Source organism: Delphinapterus leucas, chromosome 4, assembly GCF_059928025.1.
Source record: "Delphinapterus leucas isolate spDelLeu-1000000601 "Yukka" chromosome 4, BTC_Dleu_Yukka2, whole genome shotgun sequence".
Taxonomy (NCBI): Eukaryota; Metazoa; Chordata; class Mammalia; order Artiodactyla; family Monodontidae; genus Delphinapterus; species Delphinapterus leucas.
The window spans coordinates 77357204-77376293 of NC_143132.1; the positions used below are offsets into that span (position 1 = coordinate 77357204).

At 34.1% G+C, this 19090-nt stretch overlaps 1 protein-coding gene across 2 annotated transcripts in view; it reads right to left on the minus strand.

Annotated features, from left to right (window-relative positions):
- IL1RAP (interleukin 1 receptor accessory protein) overlaps positions 1–19090 on the minus strand; it is a 125063-nt gene that overhangs the window by 11555 nt on the left and 94418 nt on the right. For both annotated transcript variants that reach the window (XM_022569595.2, XM_022569585.2), the window contains exons 6-9: positions 17692–17763; positions 15592–15718; positions 13043–13191; positions 950–1093 (exon numbers count right to left, since the gene is read on the minus strand). In XM_022569595.2, coding sequence (XP_022425303.1) covers positions 950–1093; positions 13043–13191; positions 15592–15718; positions 17692–17763 — 492 coding nt within the window. The remainder of the gene's footprint in view (positions 1–949; positions 1094–13042; positions 13192–15591; positions 15719–17691; positions 17764–19090) is intronic.

Genomic DNA, 19090 nt, shown 5'->3' on the forward strand with positions numbered 1-19090 from the left:
CTAGTATGTCACTCAGTAATATGTTAGGATTATAAATTGAGCAAAACCTTGAGAAACTGTCTAAATTATGTACACCTGAAAATATCTACAATTAAGAATATACCTAGATTCAATGAATCAATCTTTCTCAAAATTGCCTAATTATAAAAATCACCTCTCATTAAAAATACAGGTTCTGTGTCTCTTCCACAAACCCACTCAATGAGAATCTTTATGGGATGGGTCTAAGAATCTATAGGTTAAATGTTTCATTCTTGTCACCAGGCACATATGCACTAGAACAGTGCTCCTTAAACTTTAATGTGTATATATGAATCATTTCAGGATACTGTTGAAATATAGCTTCTGATTCAGAGTAGGCTTTAGATTCTCCTTTTAGTAAGCTCCCATGTGATGCTTCTGGTACATGGATCACCTGTGGTTACAAAGAGTGTGGACATGCAGGGTCCAGTACAGTAGCCACAAGCCACAAGTGGTTATTGAGCCCTTGAAATGCAGTTGGTCTGAATTGAGATATGCTATATGTGTAAAATACAATACATACTGAATTTTGAAGATTTTTAGTACCAAAAATAAGACTAAAATATCTCTATTAACTTAATATTAATTACAAGCTAAAATGATAGTATTTGGAATATATTAAATTAGATAAGATATATTATTAAAATTATTTTCACTTTTTCTTTTACTTTTCCTTATGTGACCACTAGAAAAATATTAAATTATGTATGTGGCTTGCATTATATTTCTATTTGAATAGTGCTGATCTAAACTAAATCACATATTGACCCAAGAAAGCAGAATAATATGCATTAGGAAGATTTTCAATAGCAAGGGCTGAAACAAAAGGTAGTCTAATTACATCTTCCAATTAACCTAGGTTTTATCAAGCCAACATGTTTTCTAAAGATGACAGTAGGGAGATTTACAACAAACTTTCATTACTCACCTAAAATGGTTTCATCCGTTCCAAAATGAGCCCGGTAAAATAGGACCATCTCTAGCCAGTAAACATGGTAAACAACAATGAGAATCACCACCAGTAGGACTGTGGCTCCAAAACCACACGCCAGTTCCACTGTGTATCTTGGAGCTAGCATTGGAATGAACAACAAAGAAACAAACTGATTTGTACGTGGTGATTGCGGTGACCCATCATCCTGTAAATAGCTGTTTATGCCAAGCAGCTGAGCCATGAACCTGACTTACATGTGTGAACAAGATAACATGGTAGAGGTTAAGCACTATGTTTTAATACTAGACTGTGGCATATTTATCTTTTTGTTTCCAGAAACTGGCATAGAAGGTGTTTTTTAACTATTAGATGATTTGAATAGAATTTGATGATATACAAATTAAAACAGCATCTTATCATTGAGAAGAATTTAAAAGGTCATCCAATTAAACTCACAAACTGAATCTCCTCAAAAATATTTTTGGAAAGTAACTCCATCCTCTGTTTGTGCATCTCTTACCTGGACCAGCCCATGATGTTGGTAGAATTTTAATTGCTGGAGCAGTTGAATTGAGAAAACATTTTAATGTGTTTATAACAGTCTTAATTTCCTCCTCTTGTCCAGTGCCATATGGAAGAAATTTAATTCCTTTTTCTTTATATTTGACAATAGGCCTCAAAAATCTTATTATCATTGAGCAGAAAATGAGGGTATCCACCAAATGCTGAGTGTGCTTGGCCCTGAAAGTATCTATCAGGTCTACATTACTAGGATACACATTCCACAAGCCTGCTTCTCCACCCTTTCTCACTCCCCATTAAACTATACATTTACAGTCCTCTAGGTAGAGACTATGTCTTCTTCATCCATCTTATCCCGAGAATTTCTAGGATCTGAATAAGCATCTCTTGATATAACACTACACACTTTTGGGATATTTAAAATAAATCTAGTACTATATATACTATGTATTAGTAACTTCATTTGGCTGTTTTATTAGCTTGTGAAAATGAAACTAAAGAGTTTGAGATGGAATAAAATATTTACTGGATCTGAAGCAGAAATGGCTTAAATTATGTATTAGTTGATTTGACAGTTACTTACTGATATCTACTATTTGCTAGAAGCTGTCGAGGTTATAATTGTAGATAAGACAGGAAGGGTCTCTGCCCTCTTAGGGCTAATAGTCTAATGCAGGGAAGTAAATGTGGAAATAAATAAATAAGATAGTTACTTTTAGACAGTGATCAGTGTTATAAAGGAAATAAACCAGGATAATGTGATGGAGTGACCTAGGGGAGGGGTTGGGGCAGGAGAGGTATATCTGGTATGGTGGTGAGAAAAGGTCCCTTTGAGCACCTGAACATCATAGGTGTTAAGTGTTTGCCAGGACTAGGCATAGAAAAATTTTCTTCAAAGCTGGGATTGTTATCAAGCCTTCCTGACTCCAAAGTTCAGAGATCTTTGCACAACACTACAATGAAGTTCAATTATTGATCATACACTAGTGGAAAAATCCCTTTTAAAACAGGTAGCTATTCTAAGGGGAAAATGTTGAGCAGCCTGGAGTGGAGTCTGAAGTTCTCTTATTAAAGGGAATAATCATTAAGTTTCGAGTTCATTATCCTACATTCTGGCTACTAATTCTGATGCAGATACAGCCTAGGACTCAGCAGTGCAGAATTATTAGGTGCTCTTGTACTCATCCCATGAACAATGGTGCTTTAAAATAAGAAAATTCCCATGATAAAATGCCAGAAGCTGTGTCAGTGCAGTGGATGAGAATTTACTAAGATCAATCTGAGTAGCTGGCATGAAAATTGCTGTGTCCTTGGTATTTCTGAGTACATGTTAACAACACACTGGGTTAATTCCCACTGTCATCTTCATTATTTGCTCAGTTATTTTGGCTCCCTCCGGGTGGACATTTCACAATAAGGAAAAATAAAAGAGGTCAGTGGATGCACTAACCTGAAATGGATTTTTTTTAAAATATCAATAGTTACCTTGCTTAGTGATCAAGAGATAAATTATACTCATGACTTTCCCTCTGCCACATTCATTTTACTACTGCCTATTTTATTTCTAGTAGAGCTTTTTAATTTTGTGTCATACAATTATATGCGTCATATTTACAGATTGTATTTTGTTGGACCACCTTGATGATATCAAGAAGTTCCTAATGTTATTTAACTAATGGAACTCTTAAGATAAATAATTCACAAGTCTGAATTCCTAAATGGTTTGAATCACATTCAGGAAGTGCTCTAAAAAGCTTTCATATACAGCTTTGCCGGCTTGTAGGGAAAGTATGACCCTTAGCCCACATTTTCTGTCTGCCCCACATTGATCCTCTGAGCAATCCCAGACCAAAGGGTTTCCAATCAAAAGGGGTGATGTAATTTGACCAAACTGGACTCTTAAACTGCTTCTATCTTTGATCTCACTGATAATCAGATTCAGGAGGGAGTAAAATTTAGCGATTTGCTCTGCTGTTACTCTCTGAATCAGAATTCCCTCCATCCCTTTTGCAGTTCTATAGTAATGGCAGGCTCCAGAGCCCAGATTTCCAGCTAACCACCTGATTTGTTTGGCTATCATAGTGTGTTAAAATTTGTGCATTTTGGACTTCAGCTTCTGATCTTAGAGAAGTGATTGGGGTAGCCTTCTTTCCATAATATCTAAAATAACAACTTTTCAAATTTGGACAACTGGTTGTGTACGAGTGTGATATGTGAGAGATAGGATACAAAAAGGTAAGCTCATGATCTCCCTGGCTTTTTGCCTAATGGCACCTTGGGGACTGTGACACAGACACACAGTATTTACACTGAGCGAGGAAACCAAAAGTAGAGTTCATGACTACTGCATTTGTAGACCTGGGTACTGGAGAGAAGAAAACTATGTAGACAAAGAGCTCTAGAAATCCACAAGTCTTTGGAAAAATACAAAGGGTGACACTTCTCAGAGTCAGGCAAGGAAGAGCTACCAGTGAAAGAAAAACCACCAGGGAAGAAATGACTGCTAAAGAGTTGGGAACTGAAAACTTAGGAGCACATACAGGGCTGAGAGACATTTGAGTTAAGACCACCCAGACTGAAGAAACTTTATTTAGCTCCCCAAGTATTAAGTAGAGACCCCAAATAGTATATGCCTTAGAAATAGGTCCAATCTAGCCTTAGAGAGAAGCCTAGTTTGGACCTACTCTAGAAAGATAAGCAAGATGCTTCAAATAAGCAAGATGTTATGCAAGTAAATTAACTACCTGCTAGAACAAAAATTAACAGGCATTTATAAAATTCAGACAGTCAATAGTGTACCATCTATAATGTCCAGTATAGGATTAAATAAAAAAAAACAACTAGACAGAAAGAAAGCCAAAAAAAAGGACCCATAATCAGAAGAAAGATAGCCAATAAAAATGGCTATCATGTGGAATTAGGAGATAAATACTTTAAAATGAGTATTATAAATATATCTGTTGAATTTTTAAAAAGAACATGAACATTATAAGAGCAAATAGGAAATATCAGTACAGACATTTTGATGGAGAAATATAAATTCAAAAACTGAAAAAGAAAATCCTAAAATTAAAAACACTGCAGATTAGATATCAAGAAAGAAATAGTCAGCAGAAACTATCCTAAGTGAAATACAGAGTGAAAAAAGAATGAAAAAAAAATAACGAGAACCTCAGTGACGTGTGGGACAACGCTGAGGGGTCTATCCTAAATATAACAAGTACTAGAAGAAAAGGAAAGGATGAATAAATGAAAGAATGAGCAAAACATACTTGAAGAAATAATGGCTGGTTTTTTCAAGTTAAATAAAAAATATACTCACAGAACTAAGAAGTATAAAGAACCTTAAAGAAGATATATACAAATAAAACTACAGCAAAGTGTATCATGATGTAAGTTTTGAAAAACAATGAAGAAGAGAAAATCATAAAACCTGCCAAAGAAAAAGAGAGGGAGTGTACATAAAGGGAAACATGATTAAAAAATAACAAGAAAACCCTGCCTGATTCATATTAGAAATAATATTAGCCATAAGACAATGGAATTGCACCTTCAAAGGGCTGAAATAATAAAAAGAAAAAGAACACTTCCAACCTAAAGTTACGTATGCAGTGAAAGGCACCAGAGCAACATAATGAGGAAATAAAAATCTTTCCAACAAGTTGTGCTGGAACTGGATATCCATATAACACAAGATTAAACTTCAATTCCTACCTCACAAAATACATTAAAAATAATAATAATTGGAGATGGATCATAGACCCCCCCCCAAAAAAAAGATGAAGCTTGATGACTTAGGGGTATTTCTTAGAACACAGAACACAATACCATTAAAGGAAACATTAATAAATTACACCTCATCAAGAGTAATAACCTTTGTTCACTAAAATATACCACTGAAGAAAGGAATTGGCAAGACACAGACTGGGAGAAGGTATTTGCAAAGCATCTATCTGACAAAGAACTGGTATCCAGGATAGAAAAAAGAACTGCTAAGATTCAATAATGAAAACACAAACAACTCACTTATAAAATGAACAAAATATTTGAATAGTCATATCACAAAAGAAGATACCAATGACTAATAAGCACATGAAAATGTACGCAGTATCTTAGTCATCAGTGACATGAAAAATACAAACTACAGTGAGCTACCACCATGAACTCACCAAAATGGCTAAAACTAAGATTAACAACACCAAATGGCAAAGATGTGAATACACTGTTGGTGAGAGTGCAGAATGATACTACCACTTGGGAAGAAAGGTCTGACAGTTTCTGATAAAACTAAGCCAGTAATTCCACAGTAGATATTCAGATCAGAGAAGTAAAAATAAAAGTCCATAAAGAGACTTGGATAAGAATATTAACAGAAGCTCTATTCAAAACTGTGAACAACCCAAATGTCCTCCACCCAGAGAATGAATAAATAAGCTGTGATATATTCTTTTAAAAAAACACTCCTTGGCAAACAGAAGGAGCTAATGACTGATACAACGGCATGAATATTAAGAATATTTTCTGAATGAAAGAAGCTTTATACAAGAGTGCATTCTGTATAAGTCTAGGTACACTAAGTTCTAGAAGAGGAAAAAATAATCTATTCTGATAAGGAAAATCAGAATATTGCCTTGTCAGTGGTGGGGAGGTAGGAGTAGCAGGGAGTGACTGATAAGGAGAAGGAATGAAAGGTTATTATCTATGGTGATAACATTCTATATCTTGATTTTAGGTTACACACATACATATATACGCATTTCTTAAAAATTGTCAAATTATACACTTGTGTTTTGCAATTTGTCACTCTATACAAGTTTTACCTCAAAAATAAAATCAAGAGAACTGTAAATAAATATTAAAATTTGGATAATATAAGATGCTTAAAGGTTTAGGTGATAACTTTTACTCATGTCTGTAACTACATTAAAGGCATCAGAAATAAGATGCATTAATGTATGCATACAGGAATGGATAGATGGATAGATATGTGATAAAGCAAAGACAGCAAAATGATAGACTCTAGGTAGGATATATGATTGTTCATTGTATAATTCTTTCAAATCTTCCAAGTATTTGAAAACTTTGTTAATAAAGTGTTGAAATATAAAAATTAAGATGAAATAAGATACTTTCAGATTAAAACAAAGCTGAGAGAATTTGTCACCAGCAGATGTGCACCACCAGAAATACTAAACAGTTTTTCAGACTAAAATGTTACCAAGAATGAATAGTGCCAGAAATGGAAAATATGTAAATAAATATAAAAATCTTTTTTCTCAGTTCTTAATGTATTTAAAGGATACTTATTTAAAGCAAAAAATAATAGCAATGTATTGTGGCATTTATAATAAATGCAGAACTGAAATGTATTATAACAAAACAAAAGACAGGAGAGAAGTAATGGAAGTATGCTACTTTAAGGTTCTTATAAAATATGTAAAGTGATTAATTCAAGGCAGATTGTGATAAGTTCAAGATAAATATTGTAAACACTATAGAAAAAACAAAACAAAACAAAAAAACATGGAGGTAAAGCCAGTAGGCCAAAGAGGTGATAAAATAGAATACTAAGAAATTATCAATTAATCCACAAGAAGGCAGGGAAGGAGAAAAAAGCAAACAATAGATGTAAATGTAGACAACAAATAGTAAGATGGTAGACTTGAAGCCAATAATACTAATAATTACATTAAAGACAAATGGATTAAACATATAAATTAAAAGGCAGAAATTATCATATAGTATTAAAATCAAAACCCAATGATATGCTGTCTATAAGAAATGTACATTAAATATGAAGACATTGATAGATAAAACAAAAGAATGAAAAAAGATATACAATACAAATGCTAACTGTAAGAATTCTTACAGTGGCTAAATTAATATCAGACAAAGAATATTAACCAAAAAAGACATGTCATAATTTAAAAGAGTCCATTCATTGAAAAGACATAAGAATCCTGAATGTGTATGTATCTAAAAACACAATTCCAAAATAATGTGAAGCAAATGGCAGAACTGAACGGAGAATTAGAAAAAAACATAATTCTATGTAAAAATTTAAACACCGCTTTCTCTCAAAAGATGAAATATTAGCAGATTTTAAAAAATCAATAAACATATATAAGACTTGAACATCACTGACACCAATTGCCTTAATTGACATTTATAGAACACCAAAGCTGCAGAATATACATCCTTTTTAAGTGCATGTGAAACATTCACCAAAATAGACAATCTGCTGGGAATTAAAAAAATAAAAGAAGCACCTATAAACTTAAAAGAAATGAAATGATGCAGACTATATTTTTTTGGCCATGAAGGAATTAAATTAGAAATTAGAATCAAATGTGCCACACTGTGCTAAGTACGTGTTACTTGCTCCCTCCAGTCTCACAGACACACTGAGAGTTGGGATCAAAAGAAAGAAAAATGGAAGCTTTGAACCAGTTCATATACACAGTCTGCACCAGAGCCTGAACTTGAACTGAGGTCTGTCTAACACCAAATCCCATGTTCCTTCCACTTCACTGTACAGTCTTCCCAGGTAGTTCTAAGTCAGAGGTACCCTTTCCCTGCCTTTTAATATCCATTGCTGATTTTTTAAAAACTACCTAGACTTAAATGACAATATGAAATATCAAAAATTATCAAGATTGAGAGAAAATAGTCAGTTCTAAAATTCAAATACATTTTAATACATAATGTAATAAAAATGTTATCTAGAAACTTCCCAAATATGTAAATTAAGTAACACGTTTCTAAATAAACAATGGGTCAAAAATAATTAAAAGGATAATTAAAATATTTTGAACTGAATGATAAGGAAACTTCAAGATTTCATCATTTGTTTGTTTCAGCAAAAGTGGTCTTATGAGGGAAATTTATAGCTCTGAATGTTTATATTGGAAAAAAGGATTATTTAAAATCAATGATGTGCTTTCATCTTCAGTTGAGAGAAAAGAAGGGCGTATTAAATGCAAAGTAAGCATAAAGAAAAATCAGAGTAAAATGAATAAAATAAAAAATAGAGAAAAATAAATGAAAACACCTTTGTTCATTGAAAAAAATCAGTAAAATTGGAAAACCTCTTTCTTGAGTCATGAGCAAATTAAGAGAAAACATAAATTGTTAATATCAGGAATGACAGAGGGAGAATCACTACAAATCCTGCAGGCATTAAAAAGATAAAAAATAACGTAAAAAAATTATGCCAAAAATGTGACAACTTAGATGAAACAGAAAAATTTCTCTGAAAGACTAATTCCCAAAATTGTCACATGAAGAAACAATATCCAGATAATTATTAAAGAAACTGAATTCATAATTTACAGCTTTCCCATAAAGAAAACACAGGCCCAGATAGTTTCATGGGTATTCCCTTCAAATATTCGAGTAAGAAGTAATATCAATTTTACACGTAAGTTTTCAGATAATAGCTAAGGAGGGGTCATCAACCGACTCATATCATGAGGCCAACATGACATTTTTACTAGTCAATGGCATTACAAGAAAAGAAAATCACAGACCAATATCCCTCATGAACAAATATATGAGCAAAATCCCTAACATAAACAAAAATCTTCTAAAAATATTAGCAAATAAATACAGGTATATATAAAAAAGGATAATACATCATGATGATGTTGGGGTTTATCTCAGAAATGAAAGGTTGGATCAACATTTTGAAATCAATCAATGTAAAGTATAACAGCGGAATTAAAGAGAAAGATTATATGACCTTCTCAATGGATAAGGAAAGAATTTGACAAATTTCAATAGACATTCATTATAAAAACAATACAAAATGAAACAAAACTCTCAGCAAACCAAAGACAGAAGATTAATCCCTCATGTACATAAAGGTTATCTACAAAAACCTACAAATGACATCATACGTATCATGAAAACTGAATATTTGCCTTGTAAGATAGGGAACAATGCAAAGATGGCTGTTCTCAATTTCTGCTGATTATGCTACTGGAGGTCCAAAAGAGTGAAATAGTCAGGAAAAAGAAATAAAAAGTATGAAGTGTAGAAAAGAAGGAGTAAAAGTCTGTTCATTTGTGGGTGACATGATCAAGTGTGTAGAAAATGCTAAGATGCCAAAAAAACAAAACAAACAGAAACCCTATTTTTTGGTGAATTTAGAAAAGTCAAAGAGCCATAAAAAAATTAATTTCATGTTTATTTTTTATCAATGAGCAATTTGAAAATGAAAAATTTTAAATATCATTATAATAGCATCAACAACAAAATAGTTAGTGATAAATTTAACTATATGTGTACAAGACCTGTACACTCGAAACTAAAAAAAAAAAAGCATTGCTGAGAATATTCAATTAGCCCTAAATAAATTGAGAGCTATATCATGTTAATGGGTTAAAAAACTCAATATTGGTAAAACTTCAGTTCTCCCCAAATCAATTTATAAGTTAATGCAATCCCAATCAAATTGCAGGAGGCTTTATGTAGAAATTGACAAGCTGATATTAAAATCCATATGAAAAAATATTTGGTCCCTAAAATAGTCAAATCAATCTTGGAAAAGAAAAAAATGGAAGGAAGGACATAAAGTATATGATTTCTTGACTTACTTTAAAGCTGTTAATCAAGACAAAGTATTATTGGACTAAAGATACATAAACAGATTAATAGGACACAATAGGGAATGCAGGAATAGACCCACACTCATAGAGCCATTTATTTATTTATTTATTTATTTTTGGCCAAGTTGTCAAAACAATTCAGTACAAAAAGGAGGGATCTTTCAATATGAGGCTAGAACAACTGGTTTCTGTATGGGGAAAAGAAATTGATCATAAGCCTAAGTATAGAAGAAAAGTCTTTATAAATCAAACATTGTTAATATGGGATTTAGAAAGTACTAACTATAATAGAAGAAATTTATTAAATGGACTTCATGAAATTTTTAAAAATTCTGCTCATCAAAAGAAAAAATTCACAAACTGCATAAAAATATTTACATATTAAATATTTAAATATATATTATATATATATAATTAGTATCTGAGAAATGCAAATTAAAAACAATGTGATACCTGTACCTATCTACTAGTATGGCCAAAATTTAGAAGTTTGACAACTCCAAAAGTAGGTGAGGAAGTAGAGCACCTAGAATTTATATACACTGCTAATGGAAATGTAAAATGGTACAACCTCTTTGGCAACAGGTTTGGCAGGTTCTCATAAAGTTCAGCTTACACCGTGCCTGAGTCCCTACAACTCTGCTATTATAAAACTTATGTTTATCGTTTTGACATTAGCTGCCTTTCCTTTAATACTTTGCTTTAACTGACTAGATGAATTTGTGCAGCTGTCAAAAGACGTACCCCTGTTAACTCTTCTCATTCTAGGCTCTAGCCTCTTCCTGTCATCTTGGCGACGTACATAGAATGCTTTGTCAATGAATTCAGAATTCAGAGAAAGACCCCTACATATAGTGTATGAATGTGAACATAGATATCACCTATGAATTTCAGCATTAGCTGGCCCAGAATAGAATCCAAGTAAACAACACCTCTGTTACCACTGGATGTACACAGATCCAACTGGGTTATATGTAATATTAATGCAATTTCAGCACAGATCATCTGGTCCAGTAGCTGCATTTGTCACTCCATATTCCTGATGCCATTCATATTAAACCACTGAGAACACAGCCTTCTGTGAAAGGAGAGTTACTCAAGCAACTCTGGTGGACAGACTTCCACATCACTCCTAGATTAAACATTATTTTAATTGATTGTTTTGATTCTATCCATCTGACAATGTTATTATGTTTTCTTCCATAATGTTTCCCAAAACACATGCCTCAGAAGATGAATCCCACAAAATGCTCCATACTTAAAGAATCTGGAATCAAATATATTTGAAAAAATCCTGCCTACTATATTCCAACCCCTTGCAGATATTCACGTCAAATACTAATATATTCAAGAACCTAAGGGGCCCTGAACTAACCTAACTTGATGACTTTAATGATACTTGAGTATAAAAGACTTTGTCAAATAATACCTGTGAAAATCGTGTGGAAGTAATAATAATGAGCTAACATGCATTGAGCATTTAATATGTTTATACATATATATGCCAGTAACTGTGCCGAGTACTTTAAAACAACCTTATGAGGGAGTGGTATTCTTTTGCCTACTTTAAATAGAAAGAAATTGAAGCTCAGAGAGGTTAAAGTGACTTTTCCAAGGTCACAGAATTAGATTACATAGAAACTAGTATTCCAACATAGGCTATTTGTGCCTGGAGTAAAAATAATGAATGGCAGTACTATAAAGAGTCTTAGTAGTGTTCTTAGGAACTAACTTTGGGAAACACTGCCTTACGTCAAGGGGTTCAGTCTTTTCTCTTTACACTAGCTTCTGAGGAGCAGAAGCAATTAACTATTCAGAACAAATCCACTAAGTCTTCTTAAGAGGCATATACACTTCAGTCCTTTGCTCTTAACTTTCTAAATTGTAATAAAATGTTAAAGTGAAGTCTGTTTTCTCATCAGCTTTAAAAAAGGTTTAACTCCCACTGAAAAATGCAGCAGTTATAATTGAACATTTTTTACTTTTTATATAAACATTATAGGCTCTGACACTGGGATCCAGAATAATCCTGAATGGCTTAACTTCATGTGTGATGAATCATCATCGTTATTATCCAGATCACTGAAAAACATTCATGAGAGAATTAATTATCTGGGGTTCTTTGTTAGGTGAGAGACCCACAGAGGATCTTAGACACAAAATGTTTCAGGAGCAACAGCTCACACAAGAAAGCTTTATCATTTTTATTTATTGTAGGAAAATATAGTAATATCGACATAGAAATCATTTTACAGCCTTTTAAGTCATAGTTTAATTAATTTTCATTTTAGCAATTGTGGCTAGTGGTATATTATAAACCTGCTTCAATATTGGCACACAGTGTTTAAAATTATCATTTTAAAATTATATTTTTTGAGAATATTTTTATATCTTAACTACTTGAATACAATTAGATGGTTGCTATTTATAATGTTTCATTATTATAGATAATGCTTCTAAGAATATAGATGGGGACATAATTCTCTTTCTGTTAAGTTAGTTGTTCAGGAAAAACTCCAAAAGTATTAAGTCATATGGTACGACCATTTTTCGTAATGCCTAAACTCTGCCATCAATGATTTCTAAAAGGGTCTTTACAATTCACCAACAATAAGTGACTCTACCAGTTTTATTAAATCTTTGGTAGCTTTAAATATTTTCTTTATTTTTCATTACTGTATAGATGTAAAACTATGCTTCATTATCATAATCACATGGAATTTTTAAGTCACATTTGGGCATTAAAATACTAAAACTATAAGAAATATAATATTTTGAGTATCTTTATATAAATGGAAACTTTCTCTCAAGATTTTTTCATTCAACTTTAATTCATTACTATGTGTCAGATATGCTAAGTGCTGGAGCTCTCCTGTTCTCAGTTTCTCCTTTTTTCTTATTCACCTCAGTGTTGCATTTGGAGTTCACAGATTCATCTGCTGAGTGCATCCATTACCTTTCTGTTTCACCTTGGCTGGTTTGTCAACCTCCCCTTTGGCATTTCTGGCATGACAGACATAGTTGCGCTTGAGATCCTCAGCAGTAACTTTCTTGATGCTCAGAAGCTGAGTCCTTGTCTCGTCTTCTGTTATACTCAGAGTTACACTAGAAGTAGGGGAAAGAAAATCAAACCATTAGCGAGACTCAGGGGCCAGAGCTCCTAGGTGAGGACATCGATAAGCTGAGTTGCCTGTGATCCAAAAGGAGTTACAAAAAGAGACTAGCTTCTAGATTCCAATGCCATTCTTTACCATCTATACTACACACAATCCCAATATGTAGATCAACTCCCAGAGTTAGCATCATACTACAGATCCGTCTTCAAAGGGAAACGTCTTCTATCCTCAAACATCTGAGGTAGGATGCAGCATCATTTTAGAGAGAAGCTTCTGAGGCCTGACCCCTTTGGAGTTTGATCCAGGCTTTGCCACTTATTGCTTATATACTTTGGGCATGGTAACTAATCTTTCCACATCTTAGTTCCTCCTTTGAAAAGGAGGAAAGTGGCAATGTCTACATATTGCACTGCATGTATTAACTTACTCTAGAATTCTGAGGATTGAGTATGTTAATGCATAAGTGTTAGAACAATGTTTAATTAGGCTATTATTATTATTATCCCACAGTGATAGTTGATACATTTCAGAGATCCCCAAAACTTGGATTTTGAACACAGATGGAACATTTTGGTCAAACATCATGGTTATATCCTAAAAAGAATAAACTTCTCAGAGCAAGTAAACATCGTGAAAATAAATATATCCAATTCTCAGCAAGTTAGAGATCAAGTGCTTTGGGTCTAAGATCAAGATTTAAGATCACTTTGAACTACTTTGCTCAAAAGGAGAAAAAAAAATTCTCTCTCCTTCAGTTGACTGACATCTGGGTTCTTCTGATGCAGTTTACTGTAGGTCATGAGAATTTGGTTAAGGACTGTGATGGATTTAACCTAAGCTTAACTGCACTGCTGAACAATGAACAATGACTTGTGTTTCAAGAGCAACAAGGAAGAACAACATGACTTTCATTACTATTCATTCATTATTATTATGAGGATTGGAAGCACAATGCTCAGAATTCCTGAAATAATAACTCTCCTTCTGTGCCTCCAGCCACATCTTTCATCAATTCCTTCAGCAAAAACTGCTCCAATTTCAGGAAACTCCTTCTGTATCTTTTTTTTTTTTTTTTTTTTTTGCGGTACGCGGCCTCTCACTGTTCTGGCCTCTCCTGTGGCAGAGCACAGGCTCTGGACGCGCAGGCTCAGCGGCCATGGCTCACGGGCCCAGCCACTCCGCGGTATGTGGGATCTTCCCGGACCGGGGCACGAACCCGTGTCCCCTGCATCGGCAGGCGGACTCTCAACCACTGAGCCACCAGGGAAGCCCCCTTCTGTATCTTTAAATATGTTCTGCTTCTCGAAACCTCCACACCTTCTCACATGATGTTCTTTTTACCAGGAACATACTTTTGATTTCTTTATCTAGTTTATTTCTACTCATCCTTCAAATCTTTATTTAGTCTCTGTATCATCTGAGAAGCATTACTGAATCCCCTAAAGCTGACTGGAATCCCCAACTAAATCTTTCTTTAACATTCCATACTTCCCATTCACTGCATTTATCACATTATACTGGCATTTCTGTTCTATCATTGTTACTCCTATAAAATCTACTCAGTTAGGGACTAAGTATCTTGCAGAGTACCTGATGACATTTTATAATTTCTGCATAAAGTCTAAGTTTACTAGTAGGGGATAAATATCTTTTAAATTCTAGAAGTTCAAATAGCCTAAGATATATCCACACACAGATGATAGATAAGGCATAAGTTTTCAGAACTACTTTGTCATGTAATTAGTCAGCTGCTCATTTTAATTAATTGTTGCAGTTCTCCTTGCCAACTCCAGCCACTTCAAAAAAAGTCATGTTTATTTATGAATAAAATGACCCAGCTTGTTACTTTGAGAATGAGCTATATTACCACACCATCCATTTAAAAAATAAAATTTAAAGAACATTAATGTATTTAGTCAATATTAAAAATTATTATTATTTAAAAATGTGACTTGTATGCTATGAAAATTAAGAAAGAGGAGGAAAATAGGAAATATATGCTGACTAAAGGCAAGAAACTAACACAGTTATCTGAGGCACAAAAACATAGGCCCAGACTCCAGACTTGAGAAAGAGAATAGGGCCACACTGGCAGGCTTTCATCTATCCACAACCGTATATCCTGGCCTTTTCATTCATATAGGATATGCATTCCATCTACCTTCAAGTGGGTATCATAAAGATGTAGTCATCAGGTAGCATCTGGGGCTTGGATTGCAAGTCCAATAATCCTGCTTTGGGGTGTAGCCACTAAAGACTTGAAAATCTTGCTGATTTTTGTTAATGATAGGCAAAAATTAGAATTTTAATTTTCATTGATCAGCATACACTGGAAGGCATTAGGTTGAGGGACAAGGGTTAGTCACCCCCTTGCCTGTGTCAATGATACCTTTCATTAACAGCTACGTCAATAGTGGTGTCCTCTGGCTTTTTTCCATCAATGGTCCACCAAACCTCATTGCGAGAGTCCTTCAGGAAAGTAAAAAAGACTTTACAGGGGATGAGTAGCTCCTCTCCTAAAAAAACAAGTTAACTCATCAGTTTGTAACCTTCACATGGTTATACTGGTTCTATTCTGTGATTAATCAAAAGCCATAAAATTTATGTGTGCCTTCAACACTACTTCTGACTGATTTTCAAGTGGGCTACCATAAGGTAACCTTCTTCCTTCACTGCATAAGAAACAAACCGAGAAAAGGACAGCAGCTTTATATAAAACTATTAGACTGCCCATCTTTTAATACAACCTATATATGTTCTAAAATGACAGTATTTATTCAAAAAGGCTCTGACAACATTCCTTTTTTTAGCCCTAAACCTCCATGGGCTACTCTTCTCCTTTGTTATTTCCCTCACAAACAATGGGTGATTGAGGTAAGGTTCTCCAGATCTTTGGACCTTGGCCCAGAAAAGATGGGGCAACGCCATCGCTGAGAGGACTGGCCAGGCAGGATGCATCTGGAAATGCTCAAGCTATCAGGATGCAGTCAATGAGTTTAAAGACAACTTTTAAATAGAAATGCTATGCTACCCTTCTGAGATGGAACATGAGGATGGGGGGATCTCTAGGCAAAACTGGTCATAATAATCATAACAACAACAGCAGCACACTCACTGAGAACTTTGAATAATTCACTGTGCTAAATATTTATTATATTTGGCTACTTATTAATAAGCTTATTTGATTTTAACAAAATAGTATGAAATAGTTTTTAAATTCATGTTTTATAGATATAGAAACTAAAGCTTAAAGATGTTACATGTCATTCCAAGGTCAAATTGTTAATAGTGGCAGACCAGGATTTGACCTAGACTGACTTTACATTTCAGTTTGCCCAGAGCAGTTCTGTTTTACGCTTGCTTTCCTAGTTATTTACTAATATCGACTGCTTTCACTCTCAAAAGGTGTCCAGGTTGAGATGATAAATTATATTGTCATCCTAATTTGAACTCAGGTTTGTCTCACTGAGTGGTCATACTCTATCCTCTTTTCCAACGCATGGTTTTTATGCCTTCCTCTCCAGTTATAAAGTGAATATGGATTCAGGCATGTTATTATAACCATAATATGATAGATAGAGGAAAGATATTTAGAAGATTAATAAGGGTTTACCCTGATAGCAGGAAGAATGTTCATATTAATACATAAAACCACTACTGATTCTAGGAAATCTAGAACCCCATTTGGGGTTGGCAGACTCCCCTTGGTATTATTTTTTCACAAGGCAGATCACTATTTGAAACCTTTTCTTAATTTGAGGGGGGGTATCATTGTTCTCCACCTATGTTGAACACTGCTTCAATTATCTTTAGTACATTTTAAACAAATTTTCTTTTATACTTTTCATTGGGTTTGAAGTGAATTTATTGGTAAGGATGCAATATAGAGAATGTTAAAATTTTCTATGGTTTTTCAAGTTAACTGTGAGAGGCTTTGAGTCAGAAGAATAACAGATTATGCCTTATTTGGTCAGTTCCAAATGATTTTTGTCTAGAATGAAAAATTATGAAAACTAAAAGGAAACCCAGGTAGCCAGCGTACGCATTCGATGGTGTTCTGAATCAAGGTGTACTAGTCCTATTAGTTGTTACCTGTTGAATTCACAGTTCTGACTCCAGGTCTACTCCCTGCTCCTTTGTAGTGGGGTAGAAGTTTAAAGGACATCTGGTGCTCATGTTGAAGTCTCGGTAAACCAAAGCCCTGCACAGGCTAAAGTTTGCATCAAACAGAAATCGCTAATCAGAAGAAAACTGCTCACAGAGGGAGAAGGGAGCATCTGCTGTGAGAGAAGCAGAGAATCCCTGAGCTGCCCACGAGATCAATGAAGCAGCTAATACCCAAAGCTGACTAGGTTTCTGAGAGCACTTCAGTTTCAATTCATGTGTTTCTTTACAATAGCCCTCTATTCTCTTGCGTTAACTTAAGTGACACTTTATTCCTCGTAATTAAGAGAATCTAACTGATATTCCGAGGCACAGCTATAATTACCTGGTTCTTTCTCGTAGACCACAAGATCAGTGGGTGAATAGAACTGGGGAGGCAATGCATCGTTTGGAGAGCCTGTGATAGAGAGGAAGGGACAAAGGGATATGATGTCAAATCATGTAGCCTTTATTCCACATAACCCATTTCAAAATTCTGCTCTTCAGTAAAGCATTGCCCAACTTCCTGGCATAGTTTGTCAATTCTTGAGAGGGCCCACAGTTCAATGGATAGTCAATTACCACACTTCTTTCATTTAAAAGAAGCAAACAAAGGGAAAAAAATATACTGAGGATCCTTCATGCTTCAGATAGAATGTTTATCCAGTGTTTTTGCTTCCCAAAGCCTATATGAGATAAACTTCTTTCTCATACTACTTAATAATTAATCGATTTCAAGTCTTTCTCAATTGTTTCTTTTCTACATATTTCTCTTCAACATGCCCAGAGTGTCTAGTCTGGGAAATGATTAAATAAGTAAGTATTAATTAATGAACAAGCAAATGGAAAATTCAAAATCACAATGTGAGGTCAGTACGTAAGTCTACCTGTTATCTAGTTATCAGTTGAATGTTCATTCATAGGATTGCTGCTTTTTATAACATTATATATTCCTAAACTGAAAGAAAGATGCCCTGAAAGGGTTTAATAATGTAGTATTTAAGTGTAGAAGTTTCAAAGATTTAATGACCAGGGTTCTAACCTTGACCTGACCATATACAAAGCATACAATTTTTTTTTTTTACTTAAACTTTGAAAATCTAATTTAATCAACTCTAAGATGAGAGTAATTAAACTTACCTCACAGGTTTATTATGTGGATTAAATTAAGTAATGCATATTAAAGCATCCTACTGGTGTATAATAAATACTCAATACTTCGGTTTTAGAAAACAAACTTGGGAGTTGGATAAGAAACACACCCCTCACATATGTGTCTGTCAACTTCTATTTCTATAAGTCAAAGTGAACATGCATGCCTGTTCCCAACTCTCCAAAAATGAATACATTGAAGTATATATACATTGGAAACAATTACCAAGGTGTATATATGGTTAGATTATTCATGTGACTTTCAATGTCCATTCATGTTAGGTTCTAAATTTAGTCTGATTTTTCTTCTGAATCCGTCCCCAATTCAGCATGATTCCAAAGGTAAGCAGAGAAAGAGAAGTGATTACAAAATCGTTTGATGCGAATTTTATTTGCACTATGTTAAAGCCCTTTAAAAAAATTGTGCTGAACTTGGTGTCAGACTAGTAGAAAAAGCCCTAAACACAGAGTCAGAAGCCTGGGATTTAGAATTACTTCTTCCACTAACTCAGGGAGCTTCTCTAAGCAGGTTAGTTTCTGTTGTTGGGACTCAATGTTTCCATCTATTAAAAGACGGGGTATGAAAAAATCTC